Below are 25519 nucleotides of genomic sequence, written 5' to 3' on the forward strand. Positions count from 1 at the left end.
AGCATCAATCCCCCTAATACACAAATCTCCCTGTAAAGTTTCAGAAATTTTTGACATAAAGCACAGGAGTTATTAAGCTTCAAAGAAGGTGAACAAAATCATGCCACCCACACATACACGCACTAACATCCATACATATAGAAAAAACCCCTGAAGTTTTTTGCATTTGCTGGTGTTTTAATTAAGGTGCCGAGTCCGAATATGTAAAATTCTCGGGGGGGACATTTTTTGACCGATCACCATCTTGTTTCTTGACTAACTAAAAGGAAGATGATGTGTTTGTGACTCAAAAGGGAAGTCGACCATCTGATAAACTTGTATCAACCTCCTAAAAAAGGAGCTTGTGTTTAACATTAAATCTAATAATAGAGTTGATAAAACGTGATATGGACGTAGTCTAAAACATAGAAAAATGTATTATAATATTTTATAATAATTTCCTAACATATCAAACCTGAATTTATAGCTACAAACTCGTCACGTGTGCTGGTGACGTCCACCCCACGACTTCCTTTAATGTGCACGCATCCATTTGTTTAGTTATTATATTGGTAACAAAGGCAACGAGTCGACGTCCCTACTGTAGATTTTGATAGAAATTTAACGTGGATATTTACTTTTTGATATCGATTAATGGCACTTCATTTAACTACAGGTTAGTGACTAAATAACCGTAGACTGTTGACATACGAAATTACTATAAATTGCTAAAATGAAGATAGAAAAACATTCACATTTTGCATATGAAGAAAGAAAAGAAAAATTTGGGGAAGTTCCTGAGGAATTTAATGCAGAAATTAAGTCAGAACCTTTGGAATATCAAGACGACTATAATATAGAGGTGAGTACAAAGTGCAATTATTTTAATGCCAGTAATATTATCGAAGTTAACATATATAAGTTATATAACACACTTGGAAACATTGAAATTCACATCAAGTAATGCTACCTAATTTCCTTTCTTATATAATACAATCAATTTTATCGAATAATCAATAAAAATACTGTACAGTACTTGTCCAGTTTAATGTTTGAAAGGTTTTCATCCATAAAACTAATCGATTCTAGACTAATTTGACTCGAAGATTTCCAAAAGACGCATAATTTTTTGGGAATAATCCATATAAAATATGCTATAAAAAATTGTAGGATTACTTATCGAGTGTGCACCGTTCGAAGATGCCATTGCTTAAGCTTGTTTTCGTCGCGGAGCGGCGCATCAGACGGCGGACGCGTACGAAGCGCGTCACGTGACATTTGTTGGTGTGACGTGTTTCCTGATAACTTACTGTTTTTGCGAAAAATTAGCTGAAATTTGCAGACATCATTAATAGAAATATTAAAATAGCATTCCATTTTAAATATGCATTAAAATCAACGTATAATAACGTTTGATAATGCGATAAATAACTAATAATTCTGCCCTGCTTTTAATGGCCTAATCTCTTTCATGTAGTAAAGAAAATTGAATTACAGTATATTTATTTACATCAAAACATTAGACATCTTACGTTGCATCTGATTAATATTTATTATCATAATATATATCATGATAGAATTATTGTCGTTAGCCAGCGGTTTTACCTTTATTGCTTCATATAGTCAATAATAATAATAATAAGTCGTATTTAATTAAAATAAAAATAGTATAGTATATTATGATCTACCACCTGATGTCTGCAAAGTTGAGCGAATTCTTCTCAAAAAGAATTAGTTATCAGGAAAACGTCAGAGATGAGTAGTCACGTGACCGAATAGCACCGACAAATGTCACGTGACACGCTTCGTACTCGTCCGCCGTCCGATGTGCCGCTCCGCGACGAAAACAAGCTTAAGCAATGGCGTCTTCGAACGGTGCACACTCGATAAAGCATTCCTACAATTTTTTATAGCATATTTTATATGGATTATTCCAAAAAAATTGTACGTGGTTTGGAAATGTTTCGCCATACTGTACATTATAGTTAGCAGTGCAGTCAGATTACTTCCAGCTCTTCACAGTTGGAGGCCTGGCTTAAAATGTTAACAATTTTGCTCCCAAATTTTTAACGTGACACCTCAGATGTCACGTTAAAATAATAATTTATAGTAAAACATGTAAAATCGAGCGGTAACGAATATTATTTCCGGCTTCCGTACACAAAAGCTCTTTCTCTAACATAGAAACTGCTTCCCTTTTAGACATGTTTCCGTTTATGACAGGTTTTACTGTACATTCAAAATATTTCCTGTTGTATTTTTTAATTATTATTTGGATAAATTAAAGATAAATTTCGAATTATTTTTGGTCTTGTTTTAAAATGAAAACTGAAGAAAACAAATGCCGCAACGAGTTGCTTAACTTTCCCGCGATAGTTAAAACTGCGTGTGTGGCTCCATCTGTTATGATATTTTACTTAAAAACGTTTTACATTTCTAATTATTATAAAATGGAAAAAAAGAAAGCTTAATTTTGAGGATAAGAATGGGTTTCATTATTATTTTCTTTAAATATATATATATATATAAATGCTGATGTGAAAACTTGGACTGGGGGACAGTTAAATTTAAAAGGAACTTTAAAGTTTAATATAAAGTGAAAGAAAAATATAATAGAAAATTAGATTTATTGTGTAAATCCAATGAACGGAAGGGCAGATGTTTATCTAGTTGACATCTTGCCTCGACTTCCTCTGATTCAGAGGATGTTGAGTTCCTGTTAAATGGAAAGTTACTCAGAATATGACCGCATTGGCAGCAGAACTGATTGCCCGTCAATTTTTCTACATAAGATTGAAGTCATCTTAGGGCCGCGACTCCACTAGCCGTAAAAGGGCCGTAAAACCCCTCACCGTAAAAGCTTTTAATCATGTGATCATGATATTTTACGACCTGCTCAGGCGTAAAATATCATGGTCACGTGATATTTTACGGTGAGGGGTTTTACGGCCCTTTTACGGCTAGTGGAGTCGCGGCCTAACTCAGACTTTTTGGTTATAGACTAATAGCCATCTTGCCTAGTGCTGCTGATGGTAACTTGCCGTGATTCCAGTCCAGAGGTTCCTAGCCTCTAGAGACAGCTCGTCTGATCAGAACATACACGTCATAAGAAGAGAAGATATGGTTAATATGCACATTTATTGTAAGCTTTCTCAATAAGGAAAGGGGATTAGGAACTGGTTAACTAAATAAGTGTTCCCATCACGTTGTGAATGTAGTTCCCCGAAGCATTTAGCCAATATGTCTAAAATAGTTATGGTTTGAGTTTACTATGTATACACATTTATGTATCCAGTATATTAATTCAGATTTGCTGAAGATAACACTATAGAATTAATTGCGAGTTAGGACGCAAACAATATTTATCTTAATTGGTGTCAGGACTGACATAGACTAAAGTCTCACGACCTTTAATCTTCTCTAAGTTTAGATAAACAGTTAAGAGCCATTCTAGACAAGTGGGTGGAGTCTGACCGTTTCCGATCTTACACTAATAGGGAGTAAAATCGTCATTAAATCTCATCCTACTTGAGATGGAACATACGACCCTTTTATTTCCCATCCTGTCGATCTTTGCCCACCAAAATTTAAAACAGGATCAATCCCCTTAATACAGAAACTTCTCTGCAAAACTTTAGAAATTTTCGACAAAAAGCATTGGAGTTATTAAGCTTTAAACAGGGATGCCCCCCACACACATATACAGAAATTACCCTGGAATTTTTTTTGCATTTCTCAACATTTCAAGACATCCTAAGTCAAAAATGTTAAAATCTTGGGGGTCATTTTTCCACCGATCTTCATACTTTCCCACTGTTATATATAACAGTCGGAAAAGTAATAAATAAAAATCCGACTTTATCGTCAATTTTATATTTACACTTGATTGCCAATGAACGGAATTCTACGATTTAAATCAAAATAATTTCTTTGTGTATTTATTTATGAATATTTTACAAATTAAAGTATTTTTTCTATCGTTTCAGTCAAATATTTATGGAAACCCAATTTCAACAAATGATACAGAGAATTCTAACATTTGGGAGAATTTTCACTATAAGAATGAAATAGGTGAGATGATGAAGATATTTTTTATAATATTAAAATGTTTCCAGTGGTTAGAAAAATAGATATAACATAAATATATATATATAAATTTGTATTTAAATAAATAGAACTAACGTCAGGCTATCAAATTGATAATACAGTATTTCTTTTTGATAACTTTGCAATTATTTTGTATATAATGCGTAAGGATTTAAATAAAATTAATTTTGATAACTTCGTATACTCTTGTTTTATATACATTTTGTAATTAGAAAAAAACCAGATGACCATATCGTTTTTCCAGGAAAATTATAGACCTATAAATTTGCACTGTCGTCTATCTGTCTGTCGGTCGTTCATTAATCTCGAGAACTGAGGCAGATAGATGAAATCTGAGAACAGATATAGAAACGTTAGGAGTAGGAAGTCCAAACTAGCTACATGTAAATTTCCGATGCAAACAGGAAATCACGTTATCTCAATTCAAAATATTTTCCACTAAACACAGGCACGACTGTATTGTTAAAGGGAAATTATGATATGAAGGGGTAAGCGATTAAAAATTTGAGGTGGAGAGCATATATTTTAAATGAAGTATATTAAAAATATGATTAAAATTTAGTCGTAAGTCAAACATAAAAACACTTTTGATTATTGGATCCAGGTACTGTATAAATGTCACGCAAAAGCTTATAATAACAATATATTGTATTATAGATCATGTTTATGCAGTGACACAGCTCTGTTCTCGTTTATAACCATAAATAAATTATATAATAAAATCATACAGTTATATATTTTTAGATTAAGAAAATTTCTTTCGAATTATTAAATTTAAATTAATTTTATGAAATTATTTTAATTGTTTGCGTAGAATTATATTATACGTGCGAAATTTCTCAACTTTCATTACAGAGTGTAAAAAGGAAGAAATAAAAGAGCAGAATTACGACATTAAACACGATATAAAGTCAGAGTGTAAAGTTGATTTGAAAACATTGAATATTAAAGTAAAAACTGAAGATTGTAAAGAAGCTGTTTACTTGACAAATGATTTTGAACATATTCAGGTAAGTAATACATATTTCGATATATTTTTATATCTATTTTTTATTAAATAATTCGTAAATATCACTACTTTGACTGTATATTCTGTATTGTTCGTGTATTGTTTAGGTTTTTCAAAAGAGTGAATTCGTCACTTCTGACAAAAAATTTAACACAGAGGAGAGGAAGACTCAAAGTAAGTAGAGTTTGTTAAATGCTCTTTTAAAAATTTGACTTTATAAATCATTAGAAAAGTACCCGAAGAGAAAACTTTTTAATGTTTACTTTTAACTTACAGTTAATGAGGAAACTCAAAGTAAGCAATATGATATTGAGTACAATCCTAGAAGAGCAGAACATTATAAGATTAACAGCAAGAAATTTGCACCTTCAGTTAAAATACGCAATAGATTGATAGCAAAGATAAAAAGGAAATATTTAAGAATAATCCGAGCATCCTATTCTAAAAGCACATACTTGTGTGGTTTATGTAAACAGACTTTTTTAAATATGGCAATTTTACAAGCACATCTATTTTTTCATATTCGAAAGAAGCCATTTCGCTGCGCATCCTGCAATCAGAAGTTTCTGTGGAAATTTCTTTTGCAAAGGCACATAAAAGTACACAACAAAGAAGATCAAATCAAAATTGACAATAGAAAAGTTCAAAAGTACTTTAGTGATGAACGTGTTCAAACGCATTCAAAACGTGTATCAAAACCACACTTAGAAATGCACAAAAAACAAGGTACGGCTTATTTTTGTAAGAAATGCGGAAAAGAATGTAAAAGGAAACGTCAGTTGACAGATCACGAAGTGATGCACAATGAAGATCGACCTTTCAAATGTAATATTTGTCATAAGAATTATAAAAAGAAATGCCATTTAAACATGCATAAAGTATGTCATACTAACACATGTAAGTACTCGTGTCGTATCGGCCTATGTAAAAAGCGTTTTAAAAGAAAAGAGTGCAGGAGAAAACATGAAAAAACTCATAACGATAAATATATGTATATTTGTGACCTATGCGAACTTAGATTTAAGTGTAAAAGTTCTTTAACAAAGCATCGCTTTATTGAACACGAAAATATGTTTGTATGCTGGTGGTGTCGAAGGGCATTCAAAACAAAAAATCTGCTGAAGAAACATTCGAAAACTCATGTTCAGAAGTGTAATATCTGCAAAAAGAAATTTTCATATAAGAGCACTTTAACCATTCATAAGAGAATCCACGCTGACGTAAAACCATTTAGTTGCGAGGTATGTAAGAGAAGTTTCAGAACTAAAAGTCATTTAAAAAGGCACGGAACTGTTCACAACGAAGCCAGTTTTCCTTTCTTCTGTGACGTATGTAAAAAGGGATATAATCTTAAAAGTGATTTATTAAAGCATGTACCTATTCATCTGAAAAATCCATATTTTTGTAGCCATTGTAAAAAAGCTTTTAAAACAGAGATTGAGCTGAAATACCATTTAAAGTTGTTCTGTTTAAAAATACACCCCAAGCATCCCAGTGGTACGCCATACCAATGTAATATCTGTGAACAGATTTTTAAAAGTAGAATTACTTTTGTGAAGCATCTGATTACTTACGACGACGAGATACATTTCTATTGTGACATTTGTAAAAGAAACTTTACGACACAACTAAAATTTCAAAATCATCAAAAAACTAGCCATTCCAGAAAACAATACAAAACAAGAAGGGTTAGATAATACACAAGTAAAATATTTCTTCGGGTGTTAAAACATGTGATATTTCTCATTAAAAATTCTGTTTCAACGTGAATTTTTAAAGTGCAATTAAAAGTCATTTTCACTATAGAAATTTATTGAAATCTAGTATGATGTAAATACAAAGCATATTTTAAGACATCAATGTTTAAGACTTGTAATGTTTTAGTTTTTCTGCACTGTTAATAATATAAGTTCTGGCAACAATGTTTAGAATAAAGAGAAAGTATAATTTCCCGATTGCTTTTGTGAGTGTAATTTTATTTATAGTGATTACAAATGATTTTACTTATTTCGCCCATTATTGGCCGAGTGGATAAAACCACTGTACGGTTGGTCTTGAGTTCGCGCCTGTCCAAGGGGCTGGCCATGTGATATTCCGGGTTTTCTTCATGTTAGTAACACCTAAATAGGGGACAGTTACCCGTGGACTGTCCTCCTGGCATGTATTTAAGAATGATGACGTGTAAAATACCTGCTGAAGAGGGACGTAAAGATCCGAAACACAAGAAAGTATTATATACAGGTGCAGATAAAAGCCTTTGTTCTTTCACCTAGAGGTGACATCAGTGCAGTGAGTCCTATTAGAAGATTATGGCCATGCTAAACTAATAATAACAACGAAATTTTAGTATTTTACGTTGACAAAAAACATTAAATTGGGTTACAAATATCAACCAAATGTAGTCCGGAACTTTGAAAGATGACATTATTTCCTTTATATTACAAATAGGCTGAAATCAAAGAAAGAAAGTTCAGTTCATTCATTATATTACGCAGATATTAACATAGAGTAGAACCTGGATTATCTGAGGTAATATGGTCCGATGTTACCTGGGATAAAACTGACTGTCGTGGACAGTTCAGATTAACAAGTACGAATATAAAAGATTTATTTATATGATATCATTTTACTTTTCTGGCTGTTATGAATATAACGCGGGAAATTATCAGAATCGTGTTAAATTTGCCCCTACCAAATTTTTGGAAATCTTTACGTTTTAAGACACCCTGATACGATTGTTCTGTCTTTTTTTCTAACAGATCGAGGAGAGTGATGATTAAATTAACAGTTATTATAAGTAATGGTTTATTACGTACAGCATATAAAAAGGATAGAACCAATGAAGAAAAAAAGTTAAAGATGATTTTTACTACCCAAAAAGAATTATTAAAAAACATGCACAAACAAATACAGAGACAACAGATACAAAGTTAAATTCAAAAAAACAAGAAGTAGCGCATATACCTTTCCTTATATTAAAAATAATATCGAAAAATTCAAAAAATATTTTAAAAAACTATCCGTAGAGTTAGCAGCTAATCTAAAAAATAAATTTAAAGAATGCATAATTAATTAACAAAATGAAAAGAAACAAAATAAATTGGAAATATCTCTCATAGTATATAAATTGTCACGCGCATGTGAAAATAGTGTTAACTTTATTGGAGAAAAAGGAAGAATGTTAGAAAAAAGATAATAGAACATGATGCATCGATCAGACTAAATTAGGCCTGGTCAACCCAAATTGTTTCGCGGGCCACTTTGATCACGCGTAACATTTCGGTGGGCCACAATTTAGGCAAACATGCTTTTAAAAAAGTAAAACAAGTACAAAATGAATAAGATTTTGTTGTTATACCAAAAGTTCGTACTTGTACTTGCGCATTATAACGATGACACATGCAAATTTTCATTTATTTAATTGTTTTGGTATACACATAACGGAAAACAAAAGTTTTAATAGATATATAATATCGCTTAGCGGGCCACACAATTTAACGTGACGGGACGCGGATTGGCCAGGCTTGGACTAAACAATATCCAATCACCTTGGTTCATTCACTGCAACGAAAATAACTGTAAAATTAATAAAAACAACATCAAAATCCTATTTAGAGGAAAGGATATATATTTAAAAAATTTAAATAACACATAGAAATTTTTTTTTATGCAGCGAAAGTGTAGCGAAATGACGTCACGAGCAGCGTTGGCCATTTAGAAACGGGTTTCAGAGGATTAGCTGTAAAGCGCTTATCGAGCGCTGCATAAAAAAACGCGCCCAACGCGATTCATAGACGGCGCTTTAAGTTCTTAAATATGGCGGCGTTCATCGTGTGTTCTTTAATTTGCTTCGAATACGAGTAAAGTTTTCTTTATTTTTAAATTTAATTTTGATCTACCGATATGGTAAACTTCAATGTATGCTTTCAATGAGCATAAATATATATTTTATAAGTTTAAATGCATTTTTATTCATACTGACATTCGCCTCAGTAAAGTGTGTGTTAACCTGACGCTGTGTTCTTGAACCACGTGTCAGCGACCTGCATGTGCTTTTTCACCATCGTTTTTTGTGTTTTTTGACTTTTATTCTTGCTCTGGAGTAAGTTTCTACTAGTTTTGTTGTTTTTTATGATCTGGATCAGCACAGAATGGTGTTAGTTAGACTAATGTAGTGTTTACTTAACTAGGCTTTTTCTACTTCAGTTTTCCTGTGTAAACTGTTGGTTCTTAGTTATTAAGTTAGTTTGATGTTTTTAGCTTTTGCAGTTTCTGTGTTTTTGGACTGTTTCCTGTTATGATGTGTTGACAGTAGGCTGTGGTAGAGTTGTCCTTTCTGTTCTTCTGTCTGTCTTTTTTCCCTCTTAAGTTAATTTCTGTATTTATTAATTAGTATATTAGGTGTTATTTTAGTATTGTAAGTTTTCATTTGTTGTTTTGAAGTGTTTGTCAATCTTGTGCTTATGGGTGGCTCCAGTTCCTTCTTGGGATAAAACTATATTCTTACCATTATGCTTTATCTTATAATTTTATTTTTTTAAGACATATTTGATAGGCCTATACATTTCTGAAACACAGAATCTTTTGTCGTCAATGCATATAAAAAGTGCTATAAACAAAACAATCGTAGGACGATTTACGAGTGTGAATCGTTTCATATGCTACAGCTTAAGTACGTTGACGTTGTGGAGTATTGCATTGAACGGTGGACATATAGAAAGTGTGTCTGTGACTTCCCTTGCTTTCACTTGTGATATGACTATCTCAAAACATCACTTGCCTAGGTTTTGTGACATCTCTGCTGTATTTTCTGAAAATGTTTTTGATGCCAAAGAGACTGCAAATCAGTTTGATAAACATTGCATTTGGACTTATAACTGCATTCCAAACAAAACATTTTCAAAGATGAGCATTGCTGTAGCAGCAAACGACAAGGAAAACGTAATGTTTGTAGTTGGTACAAACATGGATGGATTGGAAAAATTTACCTTTGTTGATGATTGGGAAGTCAGCCAATCCATGATGCTTCAAAAATGTTAAAACCAAGCCAGTGGAATATCAATCAAACATGGAAGCATGGATGATAAGTGAAATTTTTGAAAGATAAGAGTTTAAAAATTGAGGAAAAATTTGGAAAACAAAACTGAAAAATCCTGTTGTTTATTGACAATTGTGCTCTTTTGTGCATAAATGTTTGCACCTGATTCTAAGTAATAAGCACTGCTGGAAGTGAATCAGGTGCTGTGTTAGTCAGTTCTACCTGTTATCAAAGTGGTTCAAAATGGACTGTTTTGTTCTTTGATGCGTTGGGTGATGGAAAATGATCGAGAGGGGCATTTTGTAGGGCTTTACGCTAACAATAGTAATTACTGCTTGCTACTCTAGCTATACATATGAAATGAGACAGCACACATTCAGCATATAACGCCATTCCTCCAATGGAAAATGTAAAGGTTATGCTTTATTCCCAAATATGACATCAGTACTTCAATCGATGGAATAGGGCGCAATTAAAATTTTAAAACATTGCTATTAACACTTAACCAATGAAAATGATAAGGTCAAATCAACCTGCTACGAGCTGATTGATCTCAATGCTTGGGATCAAGTGAAACCCACAACCACAGCCAACTGCTTTCAAAAAGCTGGCTTCTGTCATTTAGAAGCTGAAAATATAGATGATGATGAAGACATTTTGTGCCTGTTGTGACTATGAAGATGTAGGACAAGGTACAGGCATTTCTTTTGAAGATTTTTATTATTTGACGAGAATATTTTAATTATAAACTACAAAATTACAATGTTTAACTTCAGAAATATCCATAATTTTCTGCATTAACATATAAAATCCATGAGATTTTAAATGTAATTCTGTATGTTAAAAAACTCTTTTCATTATTCTCTTTCATTATTCTTGTTTTTATAATTGAGTGATATTTTTAATGTAGCATGGGTGAAGGTTGTAAAAATGAGTATTTTATGTTAAAATACTAAACTGTCTGAGAAATTGAAGAAATATATATTGATGCTCAAAAACAGAAAATGCATTTCTATACATATATATTTTATTCCTCATTTAATAGACTTATAGTTGAATTCCTGTGTAAATATCTTAACATTTCTGCTACAATTGATTCTGATCTGAGTAATTCTGAAGCTGAATATCAAGAAACTAGATAGAAACTTTTTAATTAAATGTTGCTTCTCACCTGTCATTGTGTGCACTCTGCTTATTAATGTTAAATTCTACTTCCTTTTTACTTTAGTTTCTTCACTACTTGAGACATTAGCACTTACATTTCAAAACTCACTTGTCTGCCCCAAGAAAACTCCCTGCCAACAACTCCATTAAAACAAAAGCTCTTGCCCCTAGAGGATTATTTCTCCTACTATTTTATTTTTTTCTAGCCCACTTTAACACCCTCACACCTTTTGTTTTCTCTACAAGTTCCTAGAGGTTATAGAATACAGACCGGCATATATATCTTTTTAAAGACATACATAACCTGTCATATCTTTACCTTTACTTGCTGTGAACCTTGCTATTCTTGGAGTTTCAATCTCAAAATAACATCTAAAACTTCTATGATGAACTCTTCTTTTCAACATTTCTTCCCCTATTGCAAACACTTTACCATCAGCCCCAATATTTGCAAAAACTCACGTGTAATCCTTTCCTTCACCATATCAATTACTTCTGCTAAAATTTGCAATTGATAAGTTAACAGCAAATCTCTTCTATTTATACAAATATCCATTATGCATAAAGAATGCATTATGTACTATGTTGTGAATCAAGATAGACAGATTTCAGATTGGGAAACTGATTCCTTTCTACAAAAACGCCAGTTCTTGACTCACAGATGAGTACAGAGACTTGACAAAATCAAACCTTTTTTTGCACTTTTACATCCCTAATCTTCCCTAATCAGAGTCACTGTTGTAACTAACTACTTTCACACAAAAACTTTGCCACATTTTCTCTACGTCGAACATTGAGCAGGACTACTATTCAACTATTATTGTCTAGGGATTCCTGTGCATTTTTATGTAACCAAACAGCCTTGGAGCATTATGTGATCTTGCAAATATGCACTCACAATTTCCGTAAATGATCAGGCTATAATTTTGATATAATGATTGTAGATTAGAAATGAATTTGCCACTATAGGGTGGCATCAGGTGCCATCTCATATTAAAATTAATAATTATAATTTTTAGTTAAATAATTTAGATTAAACAGGAAGAAAAGGTCCAGGTAGCGTAACTCGGCAACGTGTCCGCACGGTAAGTGGGAGTTGAGGGTTCGAGTCCCACTTCAGGCCGATTCTTTTCTTCCAGTTTAATCTAAATTATTTAATTAAAAATTATAATTATTAATTTTAATAGGACACGGTGCTCAACGCCTTCAGTGTCAAATTCATTTCTAATCTACAATCATTATATCCAAATTATAGCCTGATCATTTACGGCAGTTGTGGGTGTATATTTGCTTAGTGTCAGATTTATGTTGGTGCTTATATTTGTGATTTGCTGTCAGAAATCTCGGAATGGTGGAATTCATGTTTCTTGACTTTATTCTCAAGCTACTCAAACTAACTCTTTTATCTTATTAGCACTCGTGACACGTGACTCACTTTCTTGATGCGAAGAAATGTAGAGAGAGACGTGATTAGCGATTATGAGAGTTGATAAAACAAAAGTATCTGTAGTATTTAAGAAGTTGGACTATGATAGGACATTGCAGATGCACATTGAGGAGGGGACTTACTTTTATTCATTTTCCCAAATTAATTTTATTATGAAAATATGAAAATCTTGACCATAGTTAGAATGGAATTATTGAATAATTCAAATAATTCTATTCTAACAAGGTGAGGAGTGGCATGACATGTTTGAATCATACTCACACACCGACTGCCATTTTCATGTTCGTATTGAGTTACGATTGCTAATGCTTTCAATTAAGTGAATGAATTTCTATAATAGAGCAGTCAGGATAACGAAGATGAAACATTATTATTTATAACAAATTTATTAATTAAATGGTATTTTATTTTACACTTTAAATATCTTTTTTATGCATTTTCATATAAAAATCAACTTTTTTAATGACGTAACATATTTTTCTTTCATTTCAGTTAATTATGGAGAGTGCATTTCAACAGAGTTCCAATATAACGGATAATTTTGGTTGTAATAATGCAGTAGGTAAGATGATTAAGACTATATATGGCTGTTCAGATCTCGTCTTGCTTTTCTCAGGCCCCGAGTGTTGCTAAAATGATAACTTTTTTTCTCTTTTGTTATGAAATGTTGAAAAAAGAAAGCATTACAATTAAAATTTACTAATAATTTGTTAATTCATAGTCATTTCTTTATTGCATCTAATAAACTTTGATTTGTGTTTTAATGGAAAACTGGAAAGTTACTTTCACAAAATTAAAATTCAGGTTTTATTCTGTTTTAAATACTGGTCATTTGATAGAGGAATAGTCAAAATAACATCATGCATTATAGGGATGTCCTGTAATGCAAGGTAGTTGGTTAACATTCCAATTAGGAGCTTATATAAAGTACATAATAATAAACAGAAGTTGTAGTTAGTCTATTTTAACTGACTCCTATAGTAATGTATTTGCTTCCAAATCAACAACTGTGATAAACAATATATATTGATAATTCAGAAGTTGTAGAAATGCTTAATTGAGAATATCAAAGATGAATTCTTACATTTAATGTAGTTACATGGGCTGAATTTATATATTGAAACAATACATACACATATATATTTATCATAGAGATGAGTATTTTGATAGTATGTTCTTATAAATTTTAAAGGAATTTTGACATCAAAAAGTGGTTTTGTCAAATAGTTACTTAAACTTTGAGAAAAATGATTATTTATTATTATTATAATAATTCAAATTTACATTAATTATAATAAATAGGGGAAAGATACATGTAAGTAATAATTTGTTGATTGAGTTTCCACTGAAGAATGATGGTTTTCATTACAATTATTTCTATAAAGCATATTTCTTTATAGAAAGAAATATGCCTTTTTCAAGTGTGTTTTGATGATGTAAATTGTTTGCACTGTTTATTGCTATTTATGTTGTTTTATCTTTATGATTATTGCCATTTAATATTTCCAAGAGTAAGATATTTCAAGCATTATTCTTGCCCAAATGTGCTGTTTCTTATCAAAATATTTTGCAGAAGATTTTTCTGCATCTATAAACTAAATTCTGATACAATTTCTCTACACACTGGAATATAACTATATCTGCTCTTCAAACGTAATAACCGGAGTGGTTCCTTGTCTAGAGTCACGAGTGTTTTCGATGTCCTTTCTAGGCTCTTCCTCAGGCTCTACCGAATTGGTCATTAATGTTTGATTCATTCGAATGGTAACGGCCAATTTGGTAGAGCCTGAGGAAGAGCCTAGGAGGGACATCGAAAACACTCACGACTCTAGACAAGGAACCACTCCGGTTATTACGTTTGAAGAGTAGATATAGCTAAATTCTGATGTTTGTTTTGAAGTTAGGAGGCAAGGTTTTGCATCATTGATCAGGAATGTTTTTTTTTGGACTGGTTTTGCCCTCTGAGAAATAAGATGGTCTACATTTAAAGTCTGTTATGGGCCTGGCTGACACCAAAATGGGCATCTGGGTGGTGAGAGATGAAGCCTAACATGTTTCGGACAGACCTGGTAGAAAATTCCTATGGTTTTTGGAAACTTGGTTGCCATCTCGGATCCCCGGTGAAGTAGGCATACGCCGTAACTTCCTTGGCTATTGGCTATAAATCACAATTCTGTACTGGCACATAGCTCTGTTTTGGTTTGTAAATACAATTGACTTATATAATAAAAATTTATATTTTTGTTAATTAATATTCTACTAATTATTAAAAATAAAAGCAATTTTATTAAATTATTTCAACTATTTGTTTACAATTTTCTTAAGTTCACACAACTTCATAAAACCTAATATAGTTTGTAGGAAAGAAGAAATAAACAAGAATTATGGTATTAAATCAGACTGTCAAGTTGTTTTGAAAAGATTGAATATTAAAGTAAAGATTGAAGATTGCAGTGAAGTTCACCTCCAAAATGAAAGTGAATATTTAAAGGTAAATGTTATAAAGTTTTAGATATTTGACATTATAAAATGTTTGTCTGAGTTATTGAAGAAGTAGCTATATAGGGTGTATTCAGTGGTGATATTCAGTGGGTTCGCACAGGTTCGGCTGAACCTGTTGTTAAAATTTTCAGTTTCCCGAACCTTGTTAAACACACGGAACATTTCTCGGTGGTTTTGTTTTTTTTTTAAAAATATATTAAAATATACGTATTATACTCTGTAATACTACTAAACTAGAGCCTTATAGCCCGTTTGCACCGAGCATTTCAATCTAGATTGTGAGCAAGGTCGGGGACTATGTCTTGGTGCGACCTCCCTCGACCAAAACGAGGTTTAATTGCGATCGATTCAAGAGAGGTCTTGAAACTAGATCCAGTCATAAGAGAGATCCCACAATCTCACGCACGTGAGATAATACAAGCTGGCTGTGGAAGACATGTCGGGCTATGGACAGCGAAATAAAAAGGATATTGTATTTCGAGAGATGATGACATCTGTCTATTATCAGCAGTGCCATTCGGGATGAAAAATTTTCTCTGCCTGAAAAAAAAAAAAGGTTGACAGCACTAATATACTATTGTTACCTGGTCTTCGCCCAGGACTCGTTACGTTCCAAATACACCACTGATTATTAGATATATCGCAAGAAAAGGTATTGTATTTATTTCTAGCCAAAACTTCCATTTCGTTTGTCGGTGATTGTCAGGGAAAAATTTTCTGCTAGCAAACCCTTTGTTAAATATTTCGAATATCCCCACTGGGTGTATCTATACAAAAATAAATACTTTAAGAGATGATTTCTTGTAACAAGAGAAGTAAAAAACTTTATGAGTGTCCATATAGGAAATGAATTGTTTCTGAGAAAATTGTATAAATGTCAGTAGATGTGCTGAGGTCCTTTTCACAGATCCTGCTCTGCAGAACATGTCAAACTATGTGTAAGGCTGGGTGAAATATGAGGTATACTGAAAGAAAGTACTTTTGCAATTAACTTCTTGTTCCAATAAGCAGCTGCAGTTATCAAAAACGTTAGGGACTCCCTTTAAAAAGTACACAAACTTTACTATCATTTTACTAAAACATGCTGAAAAATTTATTGAGTCTGAGAATAGTCACTTTGAGAACCTCCTCATATCTTTATGGATTATAATCAGGTGTAATGGATCTTAATTGCAGTCATTGCTGCTACATTAACACTTGACATATCAAAGAGGATAACAATCATAATGCTGTATCTATGATGATGATAATAAATTACTATATGATTGCAAATAGATTTTTTCATGCACTCTTCCTATGCATTCACCTTCAGAAATATGGTTATTTACCATTTTTCCTGATACACCCTGTATAATTATGTACTAGTGTTTTGTTTTATTTATTTAGCAATTTATTTATTTGATCAGAACAACAGGCAATGCCATTTGGCATGGAAAGCTTATCCCAAAGTACAAATTAACAAAGCACATAAAATACATAATACTTGCATAAAGTTTCATATTTTCTGCTCTAAGTAGTTTGTCTTTTTTTTGCTGCATGATAATACTGGAGAAAGACACTAAATGGAACTTTGAGCTCATAAAATGGTGGACACAATGGGCCTGAGATAAAGATTTCAGGCCTATTCTGGATTTGGTTTTGCCTGTAATGACGTGATCATTTAATTTTGTATTTTTCTGTATTTTTTAATAAATTGTTTGTAAATATTATCAACAGTGCCGTAACTAGCCATTCCTGTGCCCTGTGCAAGAATTTTCATTTAGGCCCCTTAATTAATTTGGTTTGGGAAAACAATAAAACAAATACATGCATTTTGGGCACCCTTCCAAGCGGACCCTGTGCAGTTGCACCTGTTTCACCTGCCTAGTTACGGCACTGATTATCAACTATCTTAACTATATTAATTTGTATCATTTGTATTGTTTAGCTTATGGAAAAGAATAAATTCTTCACTCCTGAGAAAAGATTTAATGAAACAAAGATTCAAAGTAAGCAAGATGTTACATGTTTATTTTTGTTAAATGTGTTTTAAATATTACACTTTCTTCAGGTCTTTCTGGAAGCCACTGATACATACTGTGTTTTTACAGATTGACTTGCACATAACTGCAGGAAACCATGCCAGAAATCCCAGGGTTACTAGTATTAAACTGACTAAAAATTTTAATCAAATATAACAAAACTAGTTGTTAAGTTAAATGTTAAAGAAAACATTCTTTCTAGTACAGTAAAATAATAACATAGTAATTTGACTGACTTAAAATCAAGAAGAAAGTTTTTGTGTACAGTGCGATAAAACAATTAGCAGCTTATTGACAAAATTCAGAAATTAAACATACAATTAGTTTTTGATGTAATACTGACAGTTGTACAATTTTAGAATAAAACTTATTAGTTTTTTGTGTGTCCTTTAGAGAGGGAGTGCATAACTTCACTTAAACCGGCATGCAGATATTCCCTGGGATAAACTGGCATGCCAGATTTTACCATAGGAAATATCAGATTCTATGGTCTCCCCAATAGACAGACATGCCAGACAATCTGCGAAAATACAGCACCTGTGTTTAGGTTTAACTGCCAGAGATATGAATTGTGCTTGATACAGGGTGTCTGAAAAGTTTGTGTGATAAATTTTTAATTACATTAAAGTTATATTTGCATTATTGTCTATAAGAGTTTTAAGTTGTATGTCTCACATTTCCACTTTGCAGTATATTGCATCGCTGCTTGCTCATAGATTTCCGGAATGCCTACACACATTCTCCCGGATAAAGTTCAAAATGAGAATGAGAATATGGATCTGTATTGGCCAAGTGATGATGGTGTTGGCGATTGAGCAGAGATCTGACAGGTCTTCTGCCTCTGGGAGACATTTTCAGCATTTCCTGTAGGCAAAACTGTAATAGCGTGGATAAAACTTTACTTTTATTAAAACTTACTTAAACCTCTTCCATTTCACAGTAACTTTTCAGACATTGTATTTGAAATTTTAAAAATTTTAAGAAAAGAACTTAGATCTTTTTAGTAAAATTCTCAATTTTCCTGAAATTTTTGATGGAAGGGATGGAAAGAAAGCATAAAGATGGAAAACAAAAAAAATGTTTTGTTTTCTTTTTCTTATTTCGATAAAAACAAGCACGTCATTAAATAACCACTTTGTTGTCATCCATCTTTGATTTATTCTCCTTTTATTTATCAGATAGTGTAATACTGCATTCACACACAATCTGCGACTCACTTTGATCTCAAATGTAACTCACTAGTTGAACGTCGAGCTGTTCACGCAGGCGGTCCACTTGAGAAGAACCCGGCTATTGCAAGCGATGATAAAACCACATAGTTATGTCAGTAGATCACGAACACCAACAAACAACTTCCATTTTGTTTGTTGGTGTTAGGTTGGAAGGTTAGAAATAAATACTTTTTCTTGCCATATATCTAATAATATTCAGATCTCATCATCTCCAATAACTTTTTATTTCTCTGTTGATAGCCCAACACGTGTTCTGCAGCCATCTTGTTTTTTCTCATGTGCGTGGGATTGTGGGAACTCTCTTATGACTGGATCTGGTTTCAAAAACTCTCTTGAGTTTTGCAATTCGATCTCATTTCAGTCAATATTGAAATGGTTGAGAGAGGTCGCACCACAGCACAGTCGCTGACCATGATCACAGTCTAGATTGAAATGCTCAGTGTATAAGAATGAAGCTTAGTAGTGAATATCAGCAGTGTTAATTGCACAAAATTCCTGTGATTATAAGCTAGCTTGGTGCAGTGACATCACTCATGGATACAAAGTATAATTTTCAAATTTTAGTTTGCAAAATAGATTTTTTAAAAATTTTGATCTTTGCAGTTTCTCAAATTGAACTGTAATGTTTTAAATAGGTACAGTCCCTAATGTTCAGCATTAATACATTATGCACAGTACCTGCTATATGAATATATACTGTAGTATATACCATGTATTATAGTCAACCAGCAAAAGAGTAGACATGAGTCAACCTGAGCTGGAAGAGTCTATGTTAAATGTCAATTTGTCAACTCCACTCCCACATCTCTAGAAGGAGACATGGGAGTTGACAAATGAATCACAGTAATAAAATTTGTAAAAGAAGTAAAACATTAAAATTATTTATGATATTTTTACAAATTCTATTACTATGATTTATGTCTCTTTCCATCCTTTTCATCTGACATAGACCTTCCAGCTCAGGCTGACTTATGCCTACTCTTTCATTGCATGGACTCTAGTAGAGTGGATTGTTGATCTATCATCCTTGGCAGAACTCGGAGGGGGGAATGACTTATTTGGGAAAACAATTGACATGGGAAGTTATGACTTTGATGTGTTTGTTGTTTATCTGGTATGAAATATGCATTTTTCAGTGATAAGCTTATATGATGGCTGTCTGTAATGCTAAATGGTATGGAATGCATGAACATTCATTTATTCTACATTTTAAAAAATTGTTAAGAATACTGAAATTTGTTCTATTTTCTTTTGATAAGAGTTTTTAATGTATTGACTCTTTTCTTGCACTTGAAGATAATATGGCAGAGGTGTCGAAAATGTTAGTGAAATTATAAATTTTTGTCTTACGATGTGTTGATTCTCTTATAAAAAAGGGTTCTGACTTTTCTCACAGTCCATACATGATCTGCCCTACTTCAAGACAGTGGGTTGCCAATCTTACGGAGAAAATCATCATATCTGTCCCTTGAAATTATCGTACTTTACTCAAAATTATTGTACATCTGTCTCGATTCTTTGTACTTATGCCCTTTATCTGTAGAAATATTAACAAGGTTCACTCCTTTGTCAGAATCTTGTAAACTTTTTATCTGTGATCCCTCCTTACAAGAAAAAATTTTTAGACCCTATTTTACAATGAAGTTTTCATGACTCTCTCTTATAACATATGATGCAAAACAATCCTCTGAATGGACATATGCTAAAATTACATTTTTTCATACAATTTCAACATACCAGACATTAACAAACATGCAACACATTTCTTTATACACTGTACTTATTTCATATGCATAAACCTTAGTTTTTCCAAATTTTTGTGACTGTCTGAAACTTTGTCCACTCGTCGAGTGGTCGTGATTCCCTATGCCAAAAAAGTTAGTTTTAGACAGTTCATTAGATGGAAACTACTCTACAGGTATTACATTAATACATTTTATTTTATGCTGTACTGTACAAGTAGAAGCATGATGGCATTTCAACAGAACATTTAATTGCACAGATTTCTTTTCACATCAATTTGAGCATTTTATCAGTAGGTCTAAAAGTATAGCAGTTAGAAGTCTTGAAAAGTATGACAGAGGTGTGCCCTGTAATCAAGAATATATGATACTCGCCAATCTAAAAATTTCTGAAAATTTAGTAGCTATCTAGCGGCGAAAAAAAAAGATGCAAAACTGAAGATGAAAAGGCGATATGTATTAAAATAATGATTGCAAATCTTTTTTTTTTTTGATAATTAACTTTTGTTTTCAAAGTAAAGCATATTTATTTATCTAATTATGGTACAGATAGCAACATTGAGACAATGTCCTAATTTTTACCAGTGTTGCCAGAATTTAAGAGGAAACATTGCCAGTAAATGTCTACTGCTTTACAAAATACAAGCACAGTATTTTGTAAAGCAGTAGATAAAAAGTAGCCAAAAATCACAATAAAAACTGGTTAACTGTAGTCAAAGAGTTTAACTGTTAAATTTGATGTTCTTTTACTTTTAGTACAGAAAAATCAGTGTTTTATTTTAGTGCCCTCTACTGTGAGTGAAATGATTAATGCAGGATAACATTTTTCTTTCAGTTAAAATACAGAAGGAACATTGTGGGAAAACAAACAATACAAGAAATATTAACATTACATATAAAAAAGAATAAATAAGACAAATAATAAAGTTGCCTTATATTTACAGGGTGGCTACTAGATATTCTAAATTAATTTACGTATACAGTCAAACCTGTTTTTATGCGGTCTTTTTTTGTGCGATTTTTTATTTGTGCGGTATAGTTGGCGACTAGTCTCGTGCGATTTGTCATGTCTCACGTCGACTTATTATAGCTAAATAAAGTTATTATAGCATAAATGAACTTATTATAGTAATATTATTGCATGAATATGCGAAAAATGAAATAATTTATTTTTTAAATCAACAAAACACCACCTGGACAAAAATATGTAAAACAGACGATAGACAAGACGATGCAGTCAAGTGCTGACATCTGTTGTCAATAAATTCTACGTCTGTTTTAATTATGTTAATTAAACCTTCAAAGTGCTTTCACATTCCTGGATCCATTAAGATAAGATTCATTTCAAAGCGTAAATTGAAGGTAAATGTACTGTATTATTTTTTCTATTTAGATATAAAATTTTAGGATTTTTATTTTTTGTTTAGACATAATCCCTGAAAATGAATAAGGGCAAAAACAAAGCGAAGAGGAAGGTAATTTCCTTAGAAACTAAGACTACGATTTTAAAACGAGTTATTTTCTATGTGAGACTTTTTTATGCGGTCCCTATTGACTGCATAAAAAAAAAATATTTTTTAAATTGTGTTGCGAAAACTATTTTTTACAGCCACTCGTGAAGTTTTGTGCGATTTTTTTTTTTTAATGCGTTTTTTTTTAATGTGGTCCCTATTCACTGCATAAAAACAGGTTTGACTGTATTTAATAGGACAATCTTGTCGTAATATGCTTCAATTGCCACTGTCTATCCGAGGACGACAAAAACAAAATTGGAGAAGACAAAAAATGCTTTTATTTAACAATATTCTCTTTTATAAATGATCAAAATGCATTTTGGCTTTATCAAATTTAAGTTGTCTTCAGTTAAGAAGTTTAAAGCAATAGTCTTAGAGAAACAACACTATCTGACATTACAACAATACCCGAACACCCAATACATATGTGGTAAAAAGGATTCAAACACTATAATATCTATTTCTTAGAATTATCCTCCTTTACCGAATTTATGACAATAACATTATAAAAATATATGGGTCCTTATTTGGGACTGGAGGAAACAAGTGATAGAAGTGGGAAAATGATTGATACGGGAAGAATAGATTAAGAATCCACTGTACATACCAGGGATGGGCAGTCGGCAGAAAAATACATGATTCCCGACCCCAACTCTCTTTCCCTGGTATCTATTGTACCGACCGATAAATGAATCACAATATGGAAGCATACTTAACAGAAAAATCTTATTCTTGGTAGCTGACGTGCTATATTAAAATAGCTAGATCAAGTTACAAAATTGCCAAATTTCCAACATGCCAACAAGCATAGGTTTTTCTTTCTTTCTTTCTTTCTGTGGCTGCACTTTTTTTGCCATTTCTGTCTCCAATTTCAAATTGTTGTTGCAATTTTCTTAAAACTTTCTGAAAATGCAAAAAGGTGATGAAACTGGGAACATTGTCTTACATTGTAATACAGTAGAGCGTCGTTTATCTGAACCAATTGGGAACTGGGGTTGTTTGGATAACCGATTATGTACGAAAAAATATATTAACCTATCCCATGTTGAAATTTTTCTCCGTTGCATGTCTCTACGCGTTGAATTTTCGTTGATGTTAAGCCTAACATAAATTTTTAAAAATAATAATCGTGGCTATCGTGGTATCGTTAAAAATTATTTCTTTATTTTGTACAAACAAAATAAATATATTAAAAAATATAAATACAAAAAATTATATTTTGGAAGTTAATCTAGTATCAAAAACGTTCGATTCAGCATGACTGGAATGCTTTCGGTTAACCGACGTTGCGGTTGGTCGGCTTTCGGATAAACGACACTCTACTGTATTACTTAACACATTAGCTTGAATATTAGAGTTTAATAATGAAATTAATCATATTTAAATAATGTTTATTTTTAAATTTTCAGTTAAGGAGAAAGAACAGAGTGAGAAATATGATATTCAGCACTATCCAAAAAGAACAAAATGTTATAAATACAAGATTGATAGGAGGAGATACACTTTTTCAAATAAAACATTCGATAAAATCCAAAGGAATATTAAAAAGAAATACTTCAAGGTAATATGCACATCTCTTTCTAAAGAAGACTTCACATGTAATTTATGTACTCAGATTTTCACAAACTACAAGGTATTACAAGCCCATCTGTTCTTTCATGTTGGAAACAAACAGTTTCACTGCACAACCTGCAATCGAATGTTTTACTGGGAATTTCTTTTGCGAAGACACAGGAATGAACACAACATTGAAAATCAAATCCAAATTGATAATAAGAAATTTGAGTTGCAGTCATCTTCAAAATACCTTCTAGAACCCATCGAACAGTGGAAACCGTTTGAATGTGACATTTGTGGTAAGCGCGTTATGACATTTAGTCGACTAGAGATGCACCATAAAACGCATTCATCTTATTCTTGTAAGATATGTAAAAAGGAATTTAGACAGGAATCTCATTTGAGAAATCATCTGATAATGCACAGCGAAGACAGACCTTTCAAATGTGATATTTGTAATAAGCGTTTTAAAACAAAATACAATTGGAAATATCATGAAGCGGTTCATAGCGATAAAAGTGACTATCGTTGTGAGCTATGTAAGGCGAGTTTTAAAGCACAACAGCCTTTAAGCAACCACATGGAAAAACATAGAAAGTGCGACTATTCTTGTGAGATTTGTAACAGACCTTTTAAATCAAACAATTCTTTGTGTAATCACAGAGCAAGACATGATTCGTTTTATACTTGCAAGATATGTAAAAAGGATTTCAGAAAGGAATCTGATTTGAGAAGTCATCTGATAACGCATAGTGAAGACCGACCTTTCAAATGTGATATTTGTAATAAGCGTTTTAAAACAAAATACAATTGGCAAGATCATAAAGTGGTTCATAGCAATAAAAGTGACTATTGTTGTGAGCTATGTAAGGCGAGTTTTAAAGCACAACAGTCTTTAACCAACCACATGGAAAAACATAGAAAATGCGACTATTCTTGTGAGATCTGTAACAGACCTTTTAAATCGGACACTTCTCTGTGTAATCACAAAGCAAGACATGGTAATAAATGTAAAAACTTTTGAGAGAAGTGAAAAGCAAGCCTTAAGTATAAAAATAATTTTATAAGACATTGCTGTTAGGGATTGCATTACTGATAAATGGTTAAAAATTTATTGATAAGTAGACTGACAAGATATTTTTTTACTGGTAAATTTGGTAAAAATTATACAGATGTATCATATTTTAATGTATTTTTATACATTTCAATATTTATTTCTTTGTATATATTAAAGACATTTTTAAAGAATCAAAAGAATTTAAATTATTGAAGAATTTTGGACAGTTTAGCAATTTGATTCATCATTATAATGTCTAGAGTGCAATAGCCAGTTCGGTTGACAAAATGGAACATATATTTGAATGAGACCAGTAGAAATGGCCACTTTTAATTGCAATAACCAAAAATTTCCAGTGCGCTCTTATTTTTTCAGGTAACAAAACTTTCTTTTCAAAAGAGAAGAAAAGGAACTCAATTGGGCATATTGCACACTAGTTATTTAGTTGCTGACTCATCAATATGACAATTACTGGTTCTAATTTTTGTATTGAGTAAAAATTTAGGAATTACCAGTAATTTAGTAATTTACTATTCTGTGGTAAGAAAAACAGCCATAAGTTTGCATTCCCTAATAGCTTTGTTTGACATGAAAATATATTTGCATGCAGAGTTTGTCACGAGCCATTCAAAACCAAAAATATGTTAACAGCACATTTGAAAACTTCTATTCAAAAGTGTAATATCTGTAAAAAGGAACTTAAATGTAATGTAATGTCAAGATGAATTTTCTGCTGAAGAATTATCATTTTCGTTGTGAGATATATAACAGATTTTTCGCATGTAAATATCACTTAAAGTAAGGTTTTCATCATGAAATTAATTTCTTTAAGCATCAAGTTACTCATCTAACAAAACCCTTGCGACCGTTTTATACCAATTATGAAAAGGAAAATAAATGGAAATACCATTTAAAATTCTGTTTTAAAATAATGCAATAGAATTAATCTGCACAACTGATTTTGTGGCAAACTATAAAATATGAAGAAACTACAGGGTGGTATATTTTTTTATTGAATCGCAATTTTAAAATTTCTTTCATTGATTTCATAACAGAGGAACTCATACTAGATATTGGGCTATACTAGCTACACGCCGATGGCATCTGCTGCAACTTTTCCATGGGGAGCGAACTAATATGCTTTCAGTGT

The 25519-nt window shown here is 32.1% G+C and overlaps 1 protein-coding gene across 1 annotated transcript; it reads left to right on the forward strand.

The window, feature by feature from the left end:
- The first annotated feature begins 681 nt into the window (after positions 1-681).
- Positions 682-24353, forward strand: LOC136972522 (zinc finger protein 11-like). The gene is made up of 11 exons (XM_067267108.1): positions 682-841; positions 3966-4050; positions 4942-5096; positions 5203-5269; positions 5372-6783; positions 7855-7864; positions 8903-8955; positions 13237-13306; positions 15099-15235; positions 17174-17234; positions 23165-24353. Exons 1-11 carry the CDS (start codon positions 713-715, stop codon positions 24334-24336), a joined length of 3351 nt encoding a protein of 1116 aa, XP_067123209.1. The 5' UTR covers positions 682-712; the 3' UTR covers positions 24337-24353.
- The last annotated feature ends 1166 nt before the right edge of the window (positions 24354-25519 follow it).

This window comes from Centruroides vittatus, unplaced genomic scaffold (assembly GCF_030686945.1).
Source record: "Centruroides vittatus isolate TY-2023 unplaced genomic scaffold, ASM3068694v2 contig_2953, whole genome shotgun sequence".
NCBI lineage: Eukaryota > Metazoa > Arthropoda > Arachnida > Scorpiones > Buthidae > Centruroides > Centruroides vittatus.

Excerpts from the sequence above, each read along its gene's own strand:
- LOC136972522 (XM_067267108.1), top strand. The coding sequence starts at position 713 with ATGAAGATAGAAAAACATTCACATTTTGCATATGAAGAAAGAAAAGAA. Across the intron at positions 842-3,965 it reads AAGACGACTATAATATAGAG|TCAAATATTTATGGAAACCC; the intron begins GTGAGTACAAAG and ends CTATCGTTTCAG. Across the intron at positions 15,236-17,173 it reads ATGAAAGTGAATATTTAAAG|CTTATGGAAAAGAATAAATT; the intron begins GTAAATGTTATA and ends TGTATTGTTTAG.